At 40.5% G+C, this 27,139-nt stretch overlaps 1 protein-coding gene across 2 annotated transcripts in view; it reads right to left on the bottom strand.

The window, feature by feature from the left end:
- The window catches only part of ZNRF3 (zinc and ring finger 3), a 66,513-nt gene that overhangs the window by 25,481 nt on the left and 13,893 nt on the right, over positions 1-27,139 (bottom strand). The window contains exons 1-2 of one of the 2 annotated variants that reach the window (XM_071445294.1): positions 12,933-13,392; positions 5,005-5,130 (exon numbers count right to left, since the gene is read on the bottom strand). In XM_071445294.1, the coding sequence (XP_071301395.1) occupies positions 5,005-5,130 (126 nt within the window). In that variant the 5' untranslated portion in view covers positions 12,933-13,392. Of the gene's footprint in view, positions 1-5,004; positions 5,131-12,932; positions 13,393-27,139 lie in introns of those variants that run through there. The other variant, XM_071445293.1, reaches the window with a different exon arrangement.

Below are 27,139 nucleotides of genomic sequence, written 5' to 3'. Positions count from 1 at the left end.
TGCAGTACAGTTCTGACAGCTGGTCCACAGCCAGAGGAGTCTAGTCTCATTCAAAAAGCTTTCTTCTACTTCATAACAACTTCCTTCTCAACACAGAATGTCTGGGAGTTCAAAACAACCAATATTAAGTTTATACTGCCAAAAAACCTTTCTCAGTCTGTAGTCTGACATACATTTATACCCACACTGCCATCACAAAACGTAGACCCTTATCTCCTCTTGTTCTTACCCCCACTGTACTCTACACAGTCAGCACAAACCTTCAGGTGAAATAAATAAACCAACCAGCCAAAAAAATCACTTGTATTATTACTTTTCATTCATATTGATTAAATTTTGCCACTAATTTTTGAGACTACTGCCTCAAAAAGAATTACAGATGCTTTTTGGATGCTGTTTGCAATGAAGAAACACAAGCTAACAAACAGAAGGTAGAAAAGGGCCTCCAAATTGTGGAACAGATACCAAAAAAAGGATGTCAACAACTTCAATGGATAGAAGAAGCTTTCCTGAAGTGACAATATTTCCTACTGCATGCAGCAAGGACTCAGCACAGGGTACCTTACTGCAGCTGTCACTACCACTTGAAAGTATCTGAACAAGCAAAGTTTTGGAAACATTGACCAATGGTTTTAGGCATGTCTCTCATTAATTTTACATCTTAATCTATGGCATAGTTCAGTCCTAATTTCTGAACAAGTTTAGCATAGAAGAGTGCTTGCCTAAATTCAATATCCATTTCTACAGGAAATTATCCAAACTGTATATAAAACTATTAATTACAAAGAAACAAAAAGTATACTTATACTGTCAGCAACCAACCTGAGCATATAACTGATTGCTTAATTTAGGCTATTAATATAAAGGTGTAAGTTGCTTTTGTTTCATTTGCCTTTTTTTATTAGTTTTATTAACTCTGAAAGAAAAAGATTAAAATGGACTCCTCACAGGCCTTCTTGTTTCTCAAGTCTTAGAACAGATCTCTCTTTATTCAGGAACTAAACTACCAACATAGCCCCATAAATTCTTATTTGATTACCTTATAGGAATTTTTATACTTAAACTAAATTGTTAGACAAAAGGTTAGGAATCACAGTTCAACTGTTAAGTGCATTTTCAAGTTATGATGATTTTTGCCCCAGCCTAACTAGTATAATAATAATGATGACATGGTAAAACAAGAGATTCTTCTAGTTAGTACGTGTTTAAATTTTTGTAAATAAGCTCTTAGAAAAGAAGTGAATGGATATTGGAAGAACTGCCAGGAATTTCCTCATATTACAGATTTCTTTCATCTGAAGAAAACAGGAAGCTGTAGTAGCAGGGACATCCTGTCTTTGTTAGGTTATACTCAGATCCACATCCTCAAATACATATATCCTATTAATACAGGAGAAGAGCAGTCCCTGGAAGAGAAAGAAGAGCTAAATCCTTTCTTGTGGACTTCAAATCCTGCAGAAAGGGAAAAAGTGCTACTTTTAGAAAATCTTCAGCATTTTCTCACTATCCTGTACTGAAATTAAAAAACAATGGTATTGCTGAATTGTATTTCAGTGTCTTGACAGATGGAATTTGCTTTGAAAATTACTGGGGTGGGGGAAGAACAGGGGTCTGCATATTGGAGAGTACAGGACACGTGCAGGTGCAGTGGATCACAGAATCCCAGAGTGGTCTGGGCTGGAAGGGACCCTAAGGAACACCCAGTTCCAACTCCCCAGCCCTGCCAGGATGCTGCAGGCAATCAGTATTGCAGGCAACCCTGCTGCTCCCTTCCTCCAGCACAGTGCCACTGCTGGAGCAGTGAAGGAGCCTCATTGTGCTGTGTGCAGAGGGAAGGCAGGAATTCCAGGAGGGGAAAGGTTCCCTTTGAAGCACATGGCACCAAGAGCTTCCCAGTGACCATGGCAACAGCTCAGTGGGTTCCCAGCCTGAGAACCAAGTTACTACAGCCATGCCTCAAAAACAAAAAAAGTCTGAAAGAAGGAGAGAGGGGGAGGTGGGGTTGGGGGTGTGGGGGAGAGAGGCTGAAGCAAAATTAGCCTGGCAGAAACTGAGCGGCTCCCTGGTAGGCAAATCCAGCCAATAATGCTGCTCGGGTTCACGGGGTTTCCTTTTCATTTCCAAAAGCTTTCTTCTTCCTCTGTCATTCCCCTTCTAGCCCTATTCAGGAGCTCATAAGATCAGTAAAACCCAGGCCTTTGCTTTGCCTGCATGCAGCATGGCCTCAAACAGGGCTGCACTGTGATCAAAGGTAATGGTAAAACACAGCTGCCACACACACTCCTTGCCTCAACCAAGGCCCAGCTTCCACAGGCACTCTTCACAGCAGAGACATTTTTTTAAACACTTTTATTTCCATTACATCATATAAAGAAGGACAAGCAATGACTAAGAAGGATGAGCAATATCAAAATCAATATGAATCACAAATCAATATGAAAATTACAAAATCAATATGAAAACGGACACATTAAATTCTGTATAGCTCCTTGTGGATAAACAACTAGAATAGAACTTCTAAAAACACAGGCCAAAGTTTTACTTAAAAAAACCAAACAACATTCTGCTCCACCATATTCCAAACTTTCAACAATATCACCTCTATGATGCCCCACCTTGGGGGCAGGTTAAATCAAACTTAATGAGGAACAAACTATAGGTTTGCACTCCTGGATTTCTTCCTCTTGTTCTATATGGAAAAAATTCCAATTCCTTTCCCTGTTCAAGATCAGCCCTCCCCCATTTTCCCTTCTTTTCCTTCCCCTACTCCTTTCCTTTTTTCCTTCTCTTTTTCCTCCTCTCCCTCCCACGCTCCTTTCCTCTCCTCTCCCTCTCCCATTCCTTTCCCTTTCACATTTTCTTTTAAGTCAGCTGCCAAGTCCTAAAAATAACCAGAAGAAGACACATATACACATGCAGCAGGTTTGATATTTACCCAGGCAAAATAGTTTACAAGCCACACTGAATCCTCACATAGCAACTGTGTACCAAACTGCATGGAAACTGAACATTTCAGAGACCCAAACAATCACAACACAACTTATTCTCACTGCTAAGATAATCAGGCTGGCTTAACTGATAGACCTGAAGGAAGCTCAGGGCTGATGATCCTGCTGCTATCTGCACTCAATATTCCAAGAATTCTGACAAGTCCTAAATCAGGACATAACTTGAGCAGAGTGAGAACTCAGCAGAAGGGGTTGCTAGCAAAAGATGGAGAGGAGAAACTACAGCAGAGAGCATGAAATAGGGAAGAAATATTTCAGGAAGAGGAGAATAAGTAGAGAAAATCCAGAACAATGAAATGCAGTGCAGTATTGACTAGAACCTTGGCCAGACTTTTTTTTCACCTGTTGAAATTGCTACACATAAACTGACACATTTGGAACTCTCTGCCCTAATTCTCTGGACACACCCTATGTCATATCACCATCATTATTCATCAAAGCAGATGCTACAGAGCTCCTGAAGCAAAGCCAGAGTCTGCTGCTCAGCAGGCCAAGCTTTAGGAAGCAAACATCAGCAAATACTGAGCTGAACTTATTCTGGAGATGGGTGTGGCTTTGGGGACATGAAAGTATAGAGGACATGGTGGGATTTGGGCACAAAGCAGTGGGCCAGGTATAGAATTTTATCTTTTTTTTTGGTGCAGGGTAGCTCTGCTTCAACTTTCTTTATCCATTTTTTACATCTATTTCATCACTTAATTTTCAAGAGCCTGACAGATGGGACTGACCAGACTCCTTTCTGAAATGGCTTGCCTCAAAATTAAACTTACTCCTGGAGTTCGCTTATGGAGTATGCATCTTTCAGGACTAAATCTTTAATTCCCATCCTTACAAGACCTCATTCTCAGATTATCTTTCTAAGATCAAAGAAACAACACTTAGAATTTCTGTGAAACAAAAACAGTTTTCCAAGTTAGAAAAAAAGACCTGTATTATGCTGAAATCCAATAGAAAGGGAAGCCACTTCTTAAAGACATGTGTTTCTCCATATACCCCAAGTTAAACCTGCAGCAACTTTTAGACAATTAGATGGCTTCCCATTTCTTTGGAAAGGTGAAGTTTTTAGAAGTTTTGTTTATAAATTTACAGAATCAAGTTTTACATTAAAAAATATCAACCTGCAGTTTTATTTGCTGCTTGATCCACTGCTAACCTCAAGTCACCAACACAATCCTACCACTTTTAGGCAGCTGGATTTTAGGATGAATTCCTGTTATGCAGTACTTTTCAACTACTCAGTTACTGGTAGAACTTGTGGCCTATGCTCTTTCACACACTTTCAAACCCTCTAGACTTCAATGCCAACATATAATAACCTCAATACTCAAAAATTCTAAGGCATGAACAAAAGAAGGTCACCTTTCTTTTTTTAACGTATCTGGGAGCAGTAATGGCATATTAGTGACTTCACCCCATAAAACAAAGAGAAAAGTTTTGCATTTTATTTAAGATTCCAGAGGCCCCAATCCATGGTGAGATTCCAGGAAGATGAAATTTTTTATTTTTTTGACCAGTACAATAAAATTCACTTGTTATTAGAGATATCTATCCTGATATTAAAGTGAATAAATCTTTCTAGGTTTGAAAGTTTCTCTTTCCCCAAAAAGAGAAAATTGATGTATGTATTCTTAGAAAATTGTGCCTAAGGAAAACCAGGAAGATGCTTTCATTTTGACTGCTTTGACCAAGTAAGAATCACAGTTGCAGTTCACCCTTTCTACTCCGATACTGCTTCTGCTAAAAAGCCATTTTTGCTTTCATTTTTCTTAGGTTCCTACAGAACTCAAAAAGGGAATGCTCAGCTCCCCATCACCATCTCTATCAACTGAGTTAGGACAGCATATTTCCCTGAAGTACCTGGAGAGAAAACAAGCAAAACAGGAATATTCTGTGGAGTAAGGGGAATTTTCCCTGGGTTTATTTCTTGCTGATTTTTCTCAAAAGGAACTAATCCTTCCAAGAAACATTTAGGTGCAGTCCCCAACTATCCCCTTACCTTTCCTAAGACAGTGAGGCATGGCTTAGGCTCCAACTCTGGCTGTTCCAATTTCACCACTCCTACCCAGCCATATTCATACAGGTCTTCCTCATCATTGCTATTACACAGTCCAAGTGGATGCATCTGAAACAGAATCAAAAAGAAACTTTTAGCCAATCATTAGAATTCAAAACCATACATACATAAAAAATAAAAATAATAATAATAAATGATAGGTTAAAGTATATTTGTTTTAAGTTAAGATACACCAGAAAAACTGAAAGGTAAGGCTGCATACATGAAGAATTCAGAACGTTTCTGAAGCATGCCATGAGTACAAAATCTTTGCAAATTTATGTAAGCTGTCATCTTGCTTATAAAAAATCATCTAAGGCTAACAATTAAATGTGATTTTAAGTCCTTTGCTCAGATATAAAATTCTTAACTACAAAGCCCTCCTTGGTATTGCAAACCACCTTTCCTTGCAAACCGACAGAAATAATACGAACTGCTTGGCAGAGTCCCTTATAAAAGCTTTACACATCATTAAGATCCAGACCCCATGTTTCAGAGCCATTATCACCTTTTTTTTTTTTAAATAATTGCACAGTATTAACAGGCTGTCATCCTTTGAAACAAGCCTGTCATGTAAGCCAAAGTAAGACACAAGAAACTTCCTAACCATTGTGAAGCATTCTCTATTGTTTTCTGAACCCAAATGATGTGGGGGGTAGGGCTATCATGAAGTGAGAAACTTCAGTCTCCTTTCAGACATTTGTGTTTCTTACTCTGGGCAACAATATGCCTTTGTTTTAATTTCAAATATTTAATCTGTTCCTACTCCGTCCAACACTTGGTGTAGTTACTCTAATTACAGTAGTTACTCTAATTTTATTATGGCAAGGAGCTTCCTACACCTCGTTTGTCTTCTCCAAATTTGCTGTCCTTCCTTAGGATAATATCTTTGTGTATAAACTAGAGTGTCACACATCTCACTTCTTATACTGTCTACTGTCTTCTCCTGGTTCTCTTTTTCCTTGGATGTTTCACAGACCCTTGCCTGTTTCCCAGGCTTTAACATATATTCAGAGGTCTTTGCAAAAACAAAAGTCTGTACTTCATCCAATTTAGTGTCTTTCCTTAAATCTTAACTTTATCAAACTAGCTGAAGAAAACCAGGAACTGATACCAACACTATGACAACTCTGCTTTCTGGTAGCTGATTATAATAGGAGGAGATTATACTGCTCAATAATTTACATATATATACCCCTCACTAATCCATGCAAAGTAGCACCATGTAATGGCCCCTAATCCTACCATCACTTCTGCATCACCAGCTTGTCGTTTTGTCCTTTTCTCCTTTTCTCCCATGTCTTGTACCCTGACTTCCATTTTGCAAGTGATACAATACATGGAGTGCTATTTATATTATCTTGTGGGGCCCTAACTTTCTGAATAACTTGGGTGATTACTGTAAAATATGGGAAACATGACAGTGAACTGACACAATACAGGGATTTTCCTACCACTTGTTATTTTTCAAGATTCATCACCAAAACATTCCAAGGGAAAAAAAAAAACACAACAAGCCACACTGTACTAGGTAGGCTCTTAATTTAACCTTTCTCCTTTTCTTTTTTTTCCTAAATGAGTTACTACCACACACTGCTGAGCTGTCTACCACCTCACATGGATGAACAATTTAACTTAGAGCTAAAAGCTTGGGGCAAGTACTATCACTGGAAGATGAACCACTCCATAAACTCAGTATCTGATGGATAAACTCTTCAGCACAGACATAAAAACAGAGATGGAGTCAGGCCGAGTGCTCTCTCCTAAACTGCCAGGGCAGATATACCAACATAATCAACCCCCCAAAGAGTCCATGGGATCCTTTAAGCAAACACAAAGCTTTAATCAATATCAAGCATCTAAAGAAACAGAGAACCATTTCCTTGATGTAATTCCCTTGACATAGGGTATATCAACTGAGCTTTGAAACCATAACCCATATCTAAGAAGTTTCTAGTTCAAAATCATTGAAATATGCTGGGGCACTTTGCACATGCCTGAAAGGGTAAAACTGAAACCACGACTCAGGTGCTTTTATCCAAGGTTACAAAATCTGTATACATTGCTGAGGGTCTAAAATAACTTTATAAAGAGCTGCAGCAATTTTATGTGGGTTAGTGTTACAGGGCAGACAAACATTAAACCAATAGATGAAGAATACTTTGCTCTGTAACTCTATCACCTAAAAAGTCCTGATGATTAAAAGAGAACTTTCACCCTTTTGCCCTTTTTTATGTCTGCCAGGATAAGGCATTATAGTATTACAAAATGCTGTATGAACAGCTCAGGATCTTTCTACACACAGTCTCATGTATAGAAAAGCTTTGGTCTTTTTTTCCCCAACCACAGAATAAATAACAGTTCTACCCACTTTAGTCCAGAGAAAAAGGACTAAAAAAGTAGAAGGCCAAAAGAACAGAAAATTTTTTCCACTGCCACTCTCCACTGGAATATTGTTATTCTGTACCAGCTTCCAAGTGTGAATGACCCTCTGGATCAGACTCACCAAGCACACTCGGCAGTTTTGTCCCTGGAAATCAGTATAAACCTGAAAGAGCTTCCTCTCTTCCTTTTACAAAAATGTATTAAAGACTCAGAAAAACCCCAGAATCAGCACCAAGGCCAATAAGACATGGCCTTCAATGACAGAAAACTTTCTGTCCAGAAAAGCACTCCAGCACTACAAGCCACAAGCAGTTGGTAGATTCTGCTTGGATACCACAAGCTTACACTGTAGTGATCTCTGTAGATCATGACAGATAAAATATACTGTAATTTTCCAAACCAGAGATATCAACCAGAAGTGCAACGAGAGCATTTGAATTTAAGAATTCAAGCCTGAAACACTGGTGTTACTTCTGATTAGGTGCCCACATGGAATGAAACCCCATTCACTGGGGCTGATGGTGACAGGACTCATCCAGTGCAAGTATATGCCATGTCCTCATGGTTTCCTGTCACAACACAAGTGAATTAATCACTGAATCACAGAACACAAAAAAGTAAGGCTAAAGGAAAATATTTATCACGCCCAGGAAGGATCCAGGGTGTTTCTCCATCACAGACATCTTTGACTTTAAACACACTAAATGAAAGAGATGATGGACAACCTACAATGGCAACAATAAAACTAATTATTTTCTGTGAGGTGGAAAATTATCAGTAGTTTCAAAATGTCAGAGTAAAAAGCAAATTCAAAACACTGCAGTGCACAAGCCTCTAAAAAGGAGCAGGACCATTCAGTCTTTTTGTGAAGACTTAAACTCTTTATTGCTGTACAGCCTGAAACAACAGACACTCCATATAGCTTTCCCACCTGGAATGCACTTGGCATGGATTCATCTCTGTCCACATGAATTCACATTCTTTCACTAGACAGGCTTTTGAAATAAAATTTATGAGGTTTTGCAGTGCTCAAAAGAAAACATAAAAAACTAGTCAACCTGGATAGGAACTCTATCAGCAGGGAAAGCTTTCTCCTAAACCAGGTGTAGCCTCTGGTAGCTGAAAGGAAGAGATTCCTCTCCTGGCTTAGCCCAGGTGTATGGAAGCAGAGCCTGATAACTCAGTTCAGACTTCAGACACTTTTGGTTACCCAGCCCCTCAGTGTCCTGCCACCACTCCCAAGCTCTAGGTCTTGTTTCCTTCCTCCAATTCCCTTTTCCCAGGGAAGCTTCATCTAAAGGAAGGATCCAAAATCTGAAGTGTATAGAGGCTCAAGTGAAATTAAGGCAACCAAACATTGTGTTTTACAGGAAGCAGAAAAACCATTAGTACACCCCTGCTGGGAGTTCTGTAGTAAGCATCTCCCCTGTCAAACCAGATTTATTAAACACAAAAATTGGACTGAATGTAGATGCTTTATCCAAAATGCAGTAAGTCACCAAACAGATTTTGAACAAATAACAACTTCATTCACCAAAAAGTACTTAAGGATGCAGAGTGTCTGATTCAGAGACAATCCAGTATTTTGGTCCTAGACTCTCCAGAAGCTGGATGAAATAGACATAGGGAACAAGGGGCACACTCACAAATACAGAAATATTCCTTGGAGATGCAGAGAATTAGGCAACCATTAGGAGCTCAAACTGGCAAGAGATGTCAAGACAAACAAGTATATTAACAGCAAGAAGAATTGCAAACAATAAATGTCTGCTATTGAATGGGGTTGGCACAAAGCAGTAACAAAGCAAGCAACCAACAGCTGTAAGGAGGATGAGTTAGGAGTCACCCATGCAAACCTGGCATAAGGTGTCCAAGGAATCAGAGGATGCCTCCAAATATCTAATTAGAGCTGGCTGCTGTAATTGCAACATCAAGCTCTATTATTTTTCACAGGTCATGGAGACTGGGGGAAGACCCCTGATGCCAGGAAAAGAATGCCACACTCATCTGCAAAATCCAAGACAGATCTGGGAAACCTCTCTCCACATACTCTTCTGTATTGACACACCAAGCTGTTTACCAAAAACTGATTTAAGGTTCTTGACTGCAATATTCCAACCCAGCATTACTTAGACTCCACCAGAAAGAAAAGCCTCAGGCCTTAACTCCACTGTGTCATTGCTGTTTGAAAAAGGCTTCAGTAGAATGTGCCATTACACATAAGCAATCCAAAACTGTACAAATAGGGGGAGGAATTTTTCAAGAACTAAAAAACAGGGTTTCTTTTAAGAAGTTAGGCATTGCTATTGTTTCTGCAGCCTCATGGTAAAACATGAGGGTTTTTATGCTGGCTGCAGCTGGAACACAGCAGCCTTTCTGGAAAAGGTGAAAGCCAGAAACATTTCCCTATCCCTCTGCAGCTTTGCCATGCAGAGAAGAATGTTTATTCCCCAGCACAAGTAGAAAACTCCGTTAGAATATGGTTTCTTTTCCCTTTCAGGCATATTTTTTTCTGTTTTAAAGAAGTACATCCTGCAAAAAACCAAACTGCCACAAAATGTAACATGATAGGACCTGAGCATTTCAGCAGGGCGCTTTTCTTGGCTATCAGTTGTGACCATGCTGTCCAAGCCAGTGGTCAGCACCGAACCCACAAGTGGCTTCCACTCAACTTTCTCTACAGCAAGAGCATCAGGCATTCCTGAAATCCTCTCACAGTCCACTTACTCCAGGAAGCATGCCAAAAGGGATGATGAGAAATCCAGCCTGTGCTGTAATTGAATGTGAAACCAGAGATACTCAGTGGACACATCCACCATGCAGGAAAGGCCGGGCAAATTCTACAATGCAGACTGGCCAGTGCTACACAAAGCCCAGCAGATCCTGTGAAAAGGAGCAGTAAGTTTTGAAGAGCAGCCAAAGGAGGTTTTGTTAACTAGGGAACCAGATCTCAGCACTGATCTAGTTCATCAGCAAACTCAATTCACTTGTGCCATGGTCCAGCTTCAAATCCCTCAGGAGAGGAGGAGAACTGCCTGAAAGACATTCCCAGGCATCCTCCTGCTAGGACTGTCCCAGCTCAGAGACACCACAGACAGCCACAGCATGTGCACAGTAACACATGTTTACAAACATGAACTCAGCACATTTGCACCAGATTTGCTGCACAAGCAGGGATTGTACAGCCCAAGCTTTGCAGCTGAGCAATCTATTGCAACAAGGCAGCTGGAGACTAATTATTCCAAACACTGTGCAAAGGAAGCTCCTGGTCCATTCAAACAGAAAACTGGTGTATCCTTCCTTTAAGGCATCTCAAAAAGCAGAACTCTCATGAAAGGATGTACACACTGTAGACAATTTGAAGGAAGATTTCTTCTCTCAGAAATTTAAGTGCTTTGATTACACTGAGTTCTCCCACCATGGTATTGACAGACCAAAGGAGAACAAAGCCATATTTACACTTGTGGCTTCCCCCTCCTCCTTTAAATTGGTGGAAAGATGCTGGCAAAAAGTGAAGGCATAATGTCACTAAGGATGGGAGAAATTAGAGAGAAAATTTGGAATAAAATGATACCTTCATAAATTACTTTGGCAGAAGAAGGCCAGTAGCTACATGATAAAACAAAAGAATTTTCTGTTTCTATAACAAACAAGACAGACCCCCAAAACACACTAATTACCAAAACTTTAGACATAATCATAACTGGCTGGGAAAAGCAGGATAATCTTACATCTCATGAAAAACTGCATTTGTCCCATAGCACTCAAGCAGGGACTAGTAACTGAAAATATTAGGTCACTGCCATAAAATCTCCTTGGCTTCAGTTAAAGGCCTGATAAGGAGTTACCAATACTTTGCAACTAAGTTTTCTAGCAGAAAATGGAGTAGGAAGTATGAAGACACTCTGACAAAGACTGTACAACATAATGGGATTTGTTCAACCTTAGGGAGTGTTTGGGGCCCAGAAAGAATGAATACAACTATTCAACAACAACAAGACCCAAACAAACAACAACAAAACCAAACCAAACACTAAACCCCAAACAAACAAGCTACCAAACCCAGCTGACAGAAGCTGTTCATATAAGGAAGCCTAAAAGAAACTTCCCTTTGCATTCCCTTGCCAAAAGCACACAAGATGCACACTTAGGAAATTTGGCTGGGATGAAAATTCCAAGACTTTTAGGAGGGAATCAGAAGACAACACACACACGTGCACACACCAGAGAAGGTAGTATTTCATTTTACAAAAGCACACAGCTCTGAAAAGTCTCAAAACTTATTTATTTGCCAATTGAATTTTAGCAACGAAGTTTAACAGATTGACAGATCTGATGCTGGCCCAAAATTTCACAGTACTGTGAGACTCCAGAGCAGCAGTGACTGTTCTTTGTAGGTGTTCTTTGTACTGATTTGAGACATCCAAACTCACTGCAGTTCATTTTTCTGACACCTGAACTGGTCTAGATCCTGGCTTTCCAGCAGTCCTTGATGTAGTAAGAGGTGACCTCTGACAAGAGAAGATATTAATTTGTGTATTTTGCAATGAGCTACTAACAAGCAGAGCTGGTTTGCTTGCATTCAGGTTTGTGGGGAACTTTGTTAGACAGAGAAGGGTAGGGAAGGAGAGAAAGAGGAGTTAAAAATAACACAAATTATTTCTGTGGCATCATTTGGGTTAGAAAGTGAAGATCCAATTACACAGCAGTATAAGGATATACTAATTACATCTGCAGATCACAGATACCCCCCACACCCTATTCTTCTAATTTTGGGTGGAATGCTGCACTGAAGCATTCCAGCTGCATACAAAGGTACACCCAGATTATCTTCTGCATGTTGGCTGTAAAATACCCTCAAACATATTACTCCTGCCTTTATTCATCAATATTCCACATCAATGTCAACTACCATTCTGCTCTCCTTGCCACATTTCAATTATTACTTTTTTCTATTATTAACTTTGAAGATTAATTTCATCACTTAGAAAATTTGAAAAAGGAGATGGTAGAATTTGTAAACGTGTGTAAAAACCACTGTTACTTGCAATGTTCTGTCCTAAATAACCTCACCTGTTCACCTTTCACCATAGTGAAAATTGGATGTGTTTGATCCCCTATAATACCATTCTTCTTCCCCTACAGCTACTGCCCCTATAAGACCCTCATGAAGGATATTCTCAATATTTAGCTAAGTCTCATTGTTTGGATTTCCAGAAGTAGTGTCCATGCAAAATGTGAGCCAGGCCCAGAGCTCTAGAGCATCCCTTGCCATCTCACACCACAGCCTTCATTACCAAGGTGATTATATTGTCCTGTCCCCAAGAGGAAGCATTCACTGGGGCAAGAGGGAGAGAAGAGGGACAGAAAACATGCACACAGAGAAAGGCTGCCCTATAACTAAGAACAATATTGTACTTAAAAAGAGGGATGGGGGAAGGGAACTAATGTGAGTAGATTGTTACAAAAGAACATAAAGTCCTTACCACAACACTAATCAAACTTCTTTTGTCCTACATACACATGCCAAGCAGGAACTCTGTATTTCTGCCAGAAACCATTTTCCATATGCATGACAATATTTTATCTACATAGAGAGGTAAAAGCCACAGAGAGGGGGAAAAAAAAAAAAAAAAGGTGAGAACGCAGAAAGAAATGAGGCTTAAAATGCACAACACTCCATTCCATCCCCCTTCCCCTCACGCCAACCTCTCATCTATAATCCAACACAAGAGAGACAACAGGCAAACAGCAAGAGGTCATCTTCAAAGGGCTGGTTGCCAAGGGAGGCCAGTGGAAAGAGCGAAGGCATGTCCTCATCAAAGTCCAGCAGCTGTGGGAGAGCCACAGAGGTGCAGCTTCCCCTGGGGCTGCAGGGAAATTCAGAGATGGAGGATAAAGCTGGAGCTGGCAGTGTAAAGTGGGCAGCTTTGCACTTTGCTTCAGGGGAAGCACAAAAGAGAAGGGGTTAGGATATTTTAATCCTTCTCTCCACCCATTTTTGCACTCCAGATACTTGAACTGCTGTTTAAACTCATCAAGATACATAGTGTAAAATATGCTGCACTAGGCACAAGGCAGCAGGAAGGATCAGCTTTCTACTCAGCTCAAAATTAAAATTTTGTCTCCGTGACTATGCTTAGAAGAGGGATGGAAAAGGTACAGCAGATAATGCACAGCCAGCTGTAGTTTCCTTACTGCTCACAGAAAACATAAATACCTCTTCAGAGTTGGAGCCTGGGAGGCAGTCACACAATAAACACTGCCTGCAAACACTACCCAACAAAATCTGTGTTATTTTTCTAAGAGAAACTGTGGAATAACAAATTACAGACTCCTAGCTACCTGAAATATTTGCATAAAAATTAGAAGCCAACATAAGAGCAATCCCAGACTCTGCTTTTCAGAATTCTCACAACTTTTTGAGGCATTTTTATTAAATATGCACATTATGACCAAATGTAAAATTAAGCCCCTAGCCCTCAAATACAGGAAAAGCAGCTGCAAATGCAAGCAGTGAAATCTAACAGATGAAGTAAAATCGGAATGCAAAGAGGAATCAAAATTGCTCTATTATGAACAAAAAAATTAAAAATTCAAGAAATAATTAAAATTTTAACATTGTAGTTCTATTTTAGAAAACTCATTTTTCCCTGATAGAACCAGTACTTTGTTCTAATTTTCTCTTAAGTGTCTTAATTAGCTGACAGAGCTTAAAAATACAGTTGTTGAATTATCAAGTAACGGTAGGATAGAAATAATTTCATTATATTTACCTCCCACGTCATGCCCAGTATCTTCCCCAAAACAGACAAAGAAGGGAAGCAGCTGGCATCTGCTGAGGATGAACAGACACAATTCTTGAGCGTGTGTTTTGGAGCATGAAGTTTCAGTTGCTGTCAGCACAGTGGCAGCCTGAGTGCTAATTCAAATGGCACCAAAGCTACATGGTTTGAACAAATCCTCTGGGTTGCAGTACAAAAAAAAGCTGACAGCGAAAAAGGTTTTAATATTTAGAAAATTCTTGATCGCTACCCTTGACTGCAATCAGTATGGAAGTACCATTAGGGAAGGAAAATACAGATACAGTCAGCTTTAGTCAGCATGAAAAGTAAGTTTTCTCAAGGCTGAAATGTAATAGTTCACAGCCTAAAGATCAACTCTGTTTCTCAGTTTAGTGTGAGAAAAACTGGAACTGATTTTTGAGTATTTACATACATACTCTTTCAAGATTCTATGAACCTCACAATCTCTGGCCAATAGAAAAGTCCCTTCAGCCTGGGCTGTACAAGATGCTCTTTGAAGTTTTTGAATATGATGAAAATTGAACAGCCTAACCTAGAACACTGATTCTGTGTCTTTCAGAGTGATGTGATGGAGACAAACAAACGCCCATGTCAGAGATGTGCTCCCAGCTCAGTGGTGGAATAAGGAGTTCCCAGTTCCCGGAGCCTGCAGCACAGCCCGAGGCACAGGCCCAGCAGAGGTGGGATTCCAGCAGTGCCTGCTCTCACTGCCCAGACCAGACTTTCCAGAACCCACTCTTCTTCTCCACACTCTCCCTCCCACACTGCATTATTTCTAAGGAATTGTATTTATTCCTCTGTCTTGATATGAAAGTACCTGTGCTGCATGCTCTGTTCAGTCTTTCCTCATTCCTCTGCCATAAAACCGGTTCTGACCCAATCTACTGCAAATCCCTTCACACATCTCTCTCAAGACATCAGAGGAAGAAAAATATTGGAATCAGCTATGAGTATTATGGGTCTTCTTTACTTCTTTGTTATGCTGCAATATTAGTCAGACTATTTAGGACACCTCTCCTTATCTCTTATCTTTGCAGATTTCTGTGAAGCTTAACCTTCAAGATTTCTAAATTTATAAATAGCTGACTTGAGGATAACTATCATATTCTTGTGTTGAATTTTGTCATAAATTACAAAGCACTCTCCAGGTCTCTACATTTAAGTTTAGCTTACACTGCAGCAACCAAAAGATGTTCCAAGAAAATCTTTGTGACGGTTTACAATCTGAACGTAGTGTTCATCTTAAATTGTTTCTCAAAGTTTGCCTTTTGGTCAGGTTCTTTAGCTTTTATAAGCCATTCTGGACCAACACACAAACCAGTGAAGTTTACAGAAGTTCTGTTTCCAACTCCAGCTGTCACATGCCTTCTCATATCCCTGTTTCCCCACTTGGTGCTCCAAGCTTTCCTTTCCAAAACTTATAATTTGACCTTCCTTTCATCTGATAACCCAGATTACTTCAATGGATTGTATTCAATTTATGGCTTCTGCCCATGTGAAAACATTTTAAGGTGCTAGGTAACTCTTAGAGGAAAAGGACCCAAAAGGGAAAGCAGAGGTCTCCAAATAGGTACTGTTTGCTTCCAAAGTGTCTCCTCTTTCTCCAGCATCAAGTTCTCAAGAAATTACTTCCACAGCACCCTTCATGCTCTGCACCTGCTTTGCACATTTTCTGGCAAAATCCAAACATCACACCTTGCTTTAAATGCACTTCTTTGTCAGCTCCAATCAGCACAATCTCTCTGACCTATATCCTGTGGAAATAAGGTGAAGCCAAAGTGTCTTCTGTGGCTACACAAGATGAGGCTCTAGAACAGGATGTAACAACAGAACACAATCTCCTTTGCTGGAAGGTGAGATGCCCCTGCCCAGAGAGGAACTGAGTATTTGAAAAGAAAGTACAGGCCAGTATGTAAATCAGGTGCCAAGAGTTATTCCTGAAAACATAATATTGGGGTTTTTCCATAAAAGAATAATACCTGCTGCACTGGGTTCTCCATTTCAGGCAAAGCAATGAGTAATGCACTGTTTCAACACCTTCCATTACAAGAATTCAGTGCACATTGCAACCTTTCATGTCAGCAGACAGAAAGCACTCAAATCCACTGGGGAAAAAACGCCCTTCTTAAAAACTACCACCTGATGGCAGCCTGTGGCTTCGCTCCTATTGTTCCAAGTGGCAACTGGCAACCATTTTGAGTAAGATTAGCTCTACCCTGAGTCACCACTGAAGAATGCTCTGTACTAGAGAGAATGACTTGAAAATAAAAAGCTATGCTTAATTCTAACGTAGCACGTTGCTGAACTAGTCTCTGCAAACATTTCACACGCTGTGAAATTCATCCTCCCTCTTTCAGGCCTAATTTGTTTTGTTTTGCACAGGAAATAACCAACTTAAATGTAACACTGGCTCCACAACTCAGTCCAGTGCACAATTCATACAGATCAAAAGCTGACTTGATGGCCAGTTTCACTCCCTGCTCACATCCTATGCTTTGACATCTTGAACCAGAATCAGAACTATTCTGCACTCAACTAATTATCACTTCCTTTGCTCTTTTTCATTTATCAAAGGCACTTGCAGGAACTTTGCACTTGGTGCCTGGAGGATTCAATTAATGTTATTTAAAGTCAAACAAACAATAATGGAAGTTTCTGGAATTCTGGAGACCTGATGCACTCCCTTTTCATTACAAGAGGTTTATTCCTGATCTAAGAGCAAAATTCAATTCCACTTTGAATAAAAATCTGCAAAAAGTGATCTGTTTTACAGAACAGTAACCCAAAAGAGGTTTTTTCAGCTTTTTCTGAGAAATAATAATGTACATACTTATCATATTACAGCACCCTATGTATGGGTGGAAAATAAAACAGGTACCAGAAGTTTCTAATGCTAAATTTTTACCATAATTAAAATAATTTAAATCATAAACCCAATTCAGCCTTAAAATTCAGATGCTTGTGCTGCACTTCAGGATGCATCCGAAGTTCTTCCTCCTTTTCCCATCTCTTTCCAGATGATTCCTCCTTCATACGGTCACTAATCTCTTGCCTCAATTCTCCTCTCTTCCTGACCAGCCCTTGACTACTTCACTCCCACCCCATGCTGCCCCCCTTTTTTCTCATCCAACTCCTCCAGCCCTGGCATACAACCCATGCAAATAAATCCAGTCAAGCCCATTGGCTTGGGTGTAGTGCTGTGTATCTCCTGCTGGCACACCCCAACACTGAGGTATGCCTCACTGATTGGGAAATTAATGCTGTAAATGCACTCCAAGAAGACAGCAGTGAGGGCTGAATGAGTGCTGGCTGCAGGACATTCCCCTCACATGTCAGGAAGTTTGGACAGTGCAGGGAATGAGGTAAGATACTATGAGAAAAGAAAATACTGTGTTGTGGTTAAAGCAGCTGAATGCTTCCCAACAGATGGAATTGCTTCCTCTGCCACAGGATTCCTGTGCAATGTTGGGCAAGTCAAAAGCAGCCATGCAGGGTGTGACCAAAAATCCAACCAGCATAGTAACCTATCCCCAGCAGTTGCTAACTGCAGAAATTCTGAGAATATGAAAGGCAGAAAAAATACAGAATGATTATGCTTTTACACAGCCTCTTAATTATGGCTATACATGATTAAGACCTCCAGAACTGATATTTCACCCAAAATACTGTGTTTAAGTAAGCAATGCATCTATGTTCCATGTTTTTACCTAATTCCTTTGGAATGACACACATACTTATGGCTTTTACACCATCCTACAGCAAGAAACACAACCTACCATTTTTAAACTGTGCTTTCTTTTACTTTACTGTTTTGTGAATTTCACTGAGAATGCTCTGATAATCGTATTGCAAGGAACAACCAAAAAATTGTTCCTTAATCACTGTCTTGGCATCAGACTCTACTCAAAGTCTCTTGTCAACAGCCTCTTTTCCAAACTGGTAAAATTCAGGTCTCTTCCAATGAATGTCACACTTACAGGACTCAGAGGATCCATAGCTTGTGATCTATCTGCTCCATTATCTACTCTCCCCTTCCACTTTTACAATGCACTGCACTTTTACAGGCAGCATTCCAGTTCTTGGAGCCCAATGGTGCTCACCAAGTCTTCTGCTTTGCTCTCTCATAATTTGCTCTCTTACCTTTCCTACTAATTGCAACCTCCCATGAAATTTTTAGTGTAAGGATAAGGTTTTCAGAATACACTCTATTCTTAAGAAGGAAAAGAAATCCTAGCCATAATTTTGAGAAGCTTTTTATGATGCTCCTTTGTTCTTCCTGGTGCATGCCTCCAGCTTGTATTACAATTAAACCAAGATCAGCACTGATAACCTGCTGTACACACAGCTGTGACTTGGGAGAATCCCTTTGACCAAGGTCCGGTCCATAAAAGGCACATTCAACCAGATATAAACAATGGGAAAGCAGAAAATGTGACAGACACAAAAATAAAAACAATGTCAATGGAATCTCTGCTGAATCATGAAAAAACCAGGAAAGGGTAGGCACTGTGAAAAGAACAACCACACTCACACTCAGCACCTCTTTGCCCTCCACTGCTGGGGAGCCTCTAATTTTGTCTGTAGTATTTCAATAACACTGAATTGTTGTTCATTTTTAAAAATAAATGTAAGAGTCCATTCCATCAGGCATTTTGAGAATAGTTTATCTATCTATAGAAAGATAATATATATCACAATTACCAAAGGCCACATGAGAAGAACATCTGTGCTGGAAAAGCCATGGTTAGGATGCTTCACTGACTGTCACATGACATGCAGCCTCTTTCAGGTAGCTAACAGTACAGCAAAGTATTTACCATCAGTCTTGAAACAGTCATTCTAGCTCAAGAAATCACAATCCTCCCAAAAAATACAGCCATTCAAGTAATCTTCTCTTTGTATGACAAGTCCACAGACAGAATTACTGTATTTATACCTGTAATAATGTTGTTCTCTAGAAAAAGTTAGCACATTTCTTCTTAGATTAATAACCTTTCCTAGTTTCTTACACAAAAGCAAATCTGAATGAACAAATCAGACGTTGTAGCTGACAGTGCTACAGCTCTGTTCCTATATATACTCCCTCAGGCTGGAGTCTGAGTAAAACCTGTTCATGATCAAACTCATCTGCTCACTATCATCATCAGCTTCCTGTTCATTCATCAGTATATGAATGGTTACAATAGGGCTATCAAGACAAAAGATGGCTTCAGAGGGAATGTCGAACAGAGGAAGAAGTTACATCAGCCTGACGCTCCTTTGTTCACAAAGCTCTGACCATTAATAGCAGCTAAAGACAAGGCAGCTGCTGCACAGAATTAGGAAGAGACAGAAAGAACAATTACTTCCTGGCAACGTTCTTTTCCCCTGCAGCTCAAAAAAAAAAAAAAAAAAAAAAAAAAAAAAATTCACACTGAACAGTAAGAGAATGAGAAAAATTCTGGAGATTTAGTTGTCTTCCCTCCAATTCTGTTAGTGAGCAATTTAAGTTGGTACCTGTCAGACATGCCAATAAAACTCCTGTTCTACTCCTCATGCAAACATGCACTCCACTCCACTGCTCTTCAAAAATAAAGCACAATGTCACAGTGTCCAGCAACCCCCAAAACCAAAACAGATCTTCCCTGTGTGCTCTCAAATTTAGACAACTAATGAAGTAATGGACTGGAAAAAAATATGAAAGAAAAACCCATCAAGGGCTCTCCTGTAGAACTTGATCCTTATGGGAAGACCTGAGCCACAAGCTGGCAGAGCCTGGAAGCATGTACTGCAGAATTCTCACCATATGCTTGCTCTAATCTTGCATTCCTTCACAAATATCTGCTACTGGTTTCTGCCAGAGTCACTGGAGCAGAGGAGCTTTTTTGGTTAACTCAGCATGGCAGTTGTGTTAATTCACTTGGCTGCGTGAATCCAAAGGCCACAGATAACTGCTGGCAGAAGTGGCTGCACAAACTCAGTAGAGCATACAGGAAATCAGCTAAAAACCTCCCTTTTTTTCATTCTGTTGCTCACTAGAAGCAAAGAATGGGGATGCCATACTGATGGCAGAACCCATCAATTTACCCTGTTCTATGGGCAGAGAAACCTCTCCTTTATTAACTGTCCTCTACAGACTGGAACAGCCTGTCCTTCACATATCTGGATGGGATTTCCAAAAAGAACGTATTTTAAAGCAGAAAGTCATGGTAACTGCTAGGATTCCCATCCCAGAATTTTTCTCTAGCCTCTGTGTATGGTGAGGGGAAAGTGCCTGCAGCACTAACACAAGTACATGTCAGAGCCCATCTCAAAGCTCTGTAAGATGTGCAAATTTCCTGGTGCCTGAAGGTTTGCTAAGTAAAAACCAAAATCAGAGTATTTTAAGTGTATTGAAGCAATTTCTATTAGTGTCAAGTATCAAATCACACACATCTGTAGAAGCAGCATTGCAGAAGAGACATGCAGGAGGCTGAAGAGAAATAGTTTTGATGCTGACCAGCAAAATTTAGAAATTTCCACATGAGGCAATACAAGAATGCCAGTATCATCCCACATATTCCACAACAAAGAGGATGAATCCCTTTTTCAGCAGGGACCTTACTACTTGCCTTGTTAAGGTAATAAACTGATTCAGCAGACTATAAATGTAGCTTTGACCCAAGAAGAAAGCATTAAAGTTAATATAGGGAGTCACCTTTCCCTCATGATAGATTTTCAAACTTCAGAGAACCACAATTTTGTGTACTACTCTGAACTGCACTGCAAATGGTCTCAGACCTACAGGGGAAGGAAAGCTGTAGATTTTGCCAGCAGAAACAACCACTTTGATCTCTGGCATCCTGGAAAACATTTTGGGACTGAGATAATCCCATTAAGTCTTTCTTCTAAAACAATCAATAAGTGAAACAATGCCAAATGCTGAAGCTGAGTTTAAGTTTTGGAGTTAAGAGCTTCCCAAAGACTTACAGAGGGACAGGCTCTCCCTCCCATGGACCTCCAGTCTATACCAAGAGAGGCATGCAGGCTTTGCTCACCATCTCAGCAGAAGAGCTTGTCCTGCCTGAGCTCCAAAACATATGTAAAATCAATGCAATTGTATTAATTGATATACATTGCTTTTCAGGTAGTAGTCACTCATTCAGGCTTTGAGTCATGTCTTCATGTAACTTTAGGGTATCAGACTGTGCTAGCTCAGGTTATTTGCCATACAACATACAGGCACACTTTTGGGTGGAAAAGCTGGACTACCATGCTCTAGGTCATAATTTCACAAGGTTCCCTTTGAATCATAAAGGTGAGACTTTTATAAGCAAAATGAAGGTTCAGAAACACTTCTGCAGCTGTGGCATATAAAGTGAGGTCTGTAACAGAGAAGGTTGAAAACTCCCTCCACCCCTGCACATCTGTTCCAGAAAAGTCCCACCTCTTCTTCCCCCTTTCCACAGATAAAGGGGGAGAACAACTGTTTCTTTCCAATTCACAGCTTGTGCCTGAACAAGCCTGTGCTTCTTGACAATGGATCTGGTTTATCACTTCCCCTCCAATTCCACCTTGCCTGTGCTTAACCTCTTTTCATACGAATCCCAGAAATTTTTAACTGGCATTCTCAAAGAAAACAAAATAAGCTTCCATTTTAATAAGGACTGCAGCCTGAAAACAAGCATTCCTTCTTTTGCCATTTTCCTACTTCATTCCACATGGACGCCACAAGTGAGAAAATACCACATGCAGGAGTTGTGCAAAGTAAAGTAAGAAAAACTGCAACTTTGCAGACACTTCAAAATGTTTGAGCTCCACACTGTTCACGAAAATCTTCTATATAGTGAGGTATCCCTGCTCTATCTCTGTGGCACATGCTTCACCTCTCTAAACAAACAAGGACTGTCTTTGTGCCTTTGTTTAAATTAAGAAAAAAAAAAAAAACCAACCTGTCTCACAGGCTGTGATTACATCAGCAAGAGCATTCTCCTTTTCTCTATCAATCCTCCCTTACTCAGGCTTTGAAGAGCCTCTGTGTGCTGCTGCCACTTCCTTTGATCTTTCTATTTTATGCCCCAGGGCCAGCCCTGATAATATCTGCTTTGCCTGCACAGTTTTGGAAAAGGCAGCAGCACCCATTCCTGTCCAAGAGCAGCTTTGTGAACACTCTGAAGAGGCATGTGTGCCCTGTGATCCCGGAGCAGCAGACACACAGCACACACAGCACTGCACCAACATGTGGGCAGCCTGCCTGTGCCCTTCTGCCAGCGCCTGCAGCTCCCTCTCTTAAAGAATAGATGACCCTGACAACTTAGGGTTAGTCTTTCAGCCAGCCAAAGCAACTGCAGAAACCCTAGAGGAAAATGCTGCCTGTTTTAGCAATTGAATTCTTGACACTTTTTTTTGTTCAAAGATAAAAAAAAAAAGGCAGAGGTAGAAAGCTAAAGACTGAGTGGCAGAGCAGCAGGGAAAGGAAACACAGAGATCCTACCAACAGCCAAGTGTCTGATTCTGAAATGAGTAGAGATGAAAGGACACTATCATTATTATTATAAATAACTCTAACTTGAAATTTGGAGATCTGACCTGCAGCACTACCATCACAGTCTCTTCAACAGATATAGCCAGGTATTTAAATGTTGCCCCTCATTCATTAGCTGTTGGGGAAATTGCTTTTGATTGTCCCTTTAATGGCATTGCTAGAAGGAAATTTGTTTTCTTCAGTTTCGCATAATGGCAGCTCCCAAAAAAATGCACAACAAGAGATTATTAATCCAAGAGACAGCGTTGCTCTAGAAAACCAGGGAGCAACTTCAGTCAGGCTGGTTCCACGCTGGTCCTGGCAGGAGACACCAGAGTGTCAGAGCCAGCGTGCAGCAGGTTTTGGCCATGGCAAGGTTTGCTCTGCAGAAGAGCCCCCAGCAGTGCCATGCAGAGCTCTGAGAGCAGAGGATGCACAGCTTCCCACTGCACAGGGCTAGAAACCCATGGCTTTTCCTGCAAACATCATGGTTCAGCTTCCTCCATGTGGGCCAAGTGCCACTGCTGTCATCCTCCTGTCAGCTCTGCACTGAGAGCTCAGCCTGGCTCAGGGGGAATATCAGGCCTGAAATTTCACAGGTTCTGGCCAGCTTTGGAAAGCTCTTTCCAGACAAGAGTTTCATCTGGTTTACACCACTCAGGAAAGTGAATCCTTCTCATCCCAGACAGCAGCAGGGTGCACTTCACTACCAGATCATATCAGAAGCAGTGTGAAGGAACTTCCAACAAGACCCCTGTATTTCTCACGCCTTTATGGGAAAGGATATTTTTAATCTGTATTTTTTGCAATGTGTCCTAATCCAAAAATTTTTAAGAACTAGATAGCATTTGAAGAATTTCAGAAAGAAAGCCTTCAGACTGAGACAGTGATGTCAAGACTGAAAGAAAGCCTGACCTTCTCTGCCACCTCACCCTGCAGTTGCAGGCAGCTGCCTGCTCCAAGCTGAGCCCACTGCAAACTGCTACAAGCCCATTCCAGGTTTTACCCTCAGCCGCTCCTCCTAGCACTTCAAAGGAAAAGTATTTTTGTACAGCCCAGCAAGGAGTGTAAACTGTTCAGCTGCTTCCAAAGCAAGATTATTTAACTCTTAAGTACCCAATATCCCTGCCCTCAGCAAGGGATTGCTGTGTAAAGAAAAAAAAAATTTACCAGGAGCCTAAATGTTAATTCTGATGTGTTCAAGACTTAACTAACAAGTGACATGCCGATAGTCACATTCCCATTTCCCCTTCCTCTTGTTTTGGAGGTGAGAAAGAGGTCAGAAAAATTAGGACTCATAAAATCAATTTGTGTGTGCCATAGAATCACAGAATGGTTTGGCTTGGAAGGGAATTTAAAGCTCATCTGATTCCAATCCCCTGCCATGCTTGGGACACTTTCCACTAGACCAGGCTGCTCCAAGCCCAATCCAGCCTGGATGGGGCATCCACAGCTTCTCTGGGCAACCTGTGCCAGTGCCTCACCATCCTCAAAGTAAAGAATTTTTTCCTAATATCACACAGATACTTTCCATAACACATTATGAATTTGTTTAAACAGCTAGAAGACATCATTTCTCTTCAGTAATGTCAAGTCAGCTATAACTATCTAAATACCTTCTGAAGTCAGGCCAAAGGATCCCACAAATCCAACAAACTCCAGTAAACTAAATGCTTCCCTTGGCCTCCCACCCATTCTCACAGTAGTGACAAGCTGGAGCACAGGTTTCCTAACAAATGAAACCTCAAATAAGTCTTGGCAGAAAATATGAAAATAGCCTGGCTGTCTTTCTGCTGAGAGACAACTGTAGTGGTAGACACTCAATGTTTTGTTCTTAAAATAAAAATCGGACCAATTTAATTACTTTTGTTCCAAAGTTCCCCATGAAGCTGGAGTTTCCAGACTCTGCAGTTTTTTCCCTAGCACTTGGAGCACACAATGAGTGGGCCACTGCCCACCACTCCCCTCCTCTTCCCTGGGGTCCCCATTTTGCTTCAGGCCCAGATGGCTCACAATTGTATACAAACACTTACAACCCACCTTCCACCAACACACAGATCCAGGGAAAGGCACTCATCTTTACATCAACAGAGGATGGGTGAACTTTGATCTCAAACAAGCCACTTCATTTTGTCTGACATAAGCATATATACTCAAGCATATGTACTCATCTATTTCAATTACAGAATCTGCAAAAACCATTGGGATTTACTGTATCCAAGCTTCTTTTTGCTTGGTTATTAAACAACAGAGGTTGCCTATTAATTAAAAACAATACTTTTGCTTATAGTGAGGCTGTCCATGCCATTTTTCTAATCATGCTTTTATTCTATACTTTATTTTTTATATCACATCTTGTCTGATTGTATTTGTACAAGGCTACACTCAAACTTCAGCTGTATCTTCTTTACTAAGGCACATCTGTATTTAAAGCTCTCAAAACCTGGCAGATGTGCTGCCAAAACCTTAATCCAGATTACAACACAGAGTAAGGTATTGCTGCATTTTTAGTTTGGACATTTTAGTTCTGAATTTTTATTTTTCTCACACACACCTAGCTGTTTTTTCAAATAACTGCACCTCTGTTACCCACACAGAGAATGAAAGCTCAGATAGATTCAACTCCTCATTGCTTTGTCAAATGTTATCCTATATCTGCAGAGTGGAGAAGGGGTTCCTTTGGAGAGTGCTGCAGGTATATCAAGGTAAGTCCCTTCCTCTGAAGGATAAAATAAACAGTGTTTGCTGCAGCACTGCCACCCCCATTATGACAGTTCTGGTAATAAGGATGTGGGATTTGCCACAGTAAATAACTTCCCACATTGCCTTCTGTCTGGTGCCATTAAAATTTCTCTTTTTTTCTCCCTTCTTTTCAGCAGTCTCACTTATTTTGAGGTGGTCCCAAAGCTCAGAGAGCAGGACAGGATTACCAATAGCAAAGTCAGGGGTGCACATGTGGAAAACACAAGCAATAAAACTTGCTTTGGGGGGTGTGTGTGTGATACACACTTTGGGTGTGCAAGGCAATGAGGTACAGCCAAGTGCTTTTGCCTCAGACCTGATTTTGCTGAATAGAGGAACAGTCTTGAGTTTTTCTCCTAAAACTGCTAGGAATCTTTAACCTCCAGCACATGAAACACCTCTTCCAACCTCTCTGTGGTTTCAGAACTATGGTTTCAAAGTTAAGAACAGTCAGAACTGAAGGGAAGCTGTAAAATTATGATTCACTCTGAGCATTTAATGTGATAAAGTTGTTAATTTCATGAGCATAGTTTTCTACAGGACCTGTCTCAGTACACAAGCTGGAGAAACGGAGTAAGGGTTAAAAAATTAGAGAGGTTACAACCTATAAGAACTTCTTATTTGAATGCAGGTTGAAAAGTTACCTGTCAAATGATTCTATGCAAACCTAAAACTGGCTAAAAAGCATCCCCAATATATATGATTTATATGGCTGCCTGAACAGCTCCTTCACTGAACATCTCTACAAAACATGGGTAAGAAACTCACACCAGAATATGCAGAAACAACAGCCAGTTCTACATTATTCAGGTTTCTGAATTCCCATTCAAAATATTCAATGCTCTAGGTGCTGCATTACTTTACTTCTACTGGCTAATATTTGCAACAGCTGCATCACTCACTCAGCAGCAGAGCCTGAGGAGTCAGCACAAACTCTACACACAGGAGACCCAAAATTTCAATTGTTTTTTCCAAAGACGATGGAAACAACTTGGGCAAATCTCAACAGCAGCCTTCCCAGACAGATAAACCAGAGAGAACTCAGCTGAGCTGTACCATGAAAACACAGCTGTGGCTGTTTGCAAAACTTTGGTGCTGCAACTGACAGCGACCAGGGCGAGTGTGTGCCAGGGAATTTCGAGTGTGCCAGGGAATTTCGATGTCATGCAGCAGTGCCTGTGCCTCAATGCCCAACACAGTGCTCAAGGCCAATTGCCATGCCCAGTCCTTCCCAGTGCTGAACTGGAACACTGAACAGAATCCAAAATATTTGATAACAGATCACTATTACCTGGAAGAAGTATGAACTTTATATTAACATTTTTGCACAAGTGATTGATGCGAGGGGATGTGTCAGGCCTTCAAGAGCCATTAAATCACATTCTAAAAGTTAAATTAATGTTCTAATATTTATTTGAGGGGAAAACAAAGCTCTGCCTTTCTCATTTGCAGTCTAGAGACATCTTCAACCAACGCAGCAGCTTAAAATCCCACACTACAATTTCAGAAGTTTAATTTGGCTTTGGGCAGGCAGGCTGGGGAAAGGTGGCTGGCAAACACTTCTTATCACAAAATGTACTAGAAAATAAAGGTGATGACCAATTTTCAGAATTCTGCTATATGGACTACAAAAGCAGTATATTACCTACCAGACCAGCACACT

Source organism: Agelaius tricolor, unplaced genomic scaffold (genome assembly GCF_023055355.1).
Source record: "Agelaius tricolor isolate 1412-34295 unplaced genomic scaffold, bAgeTri1.0.p SCAF_20, whole genome shotgun sequence".
Taxonomy (NCBI): Eukaryota; Metazoa; Chordata; class Aves; order Passeriformes; family Icteridae; genus Agelaius; species Agelaius tricolor.
This window is presented reverse-complemented; position numbering and strand designations above follow the sequence as displayed.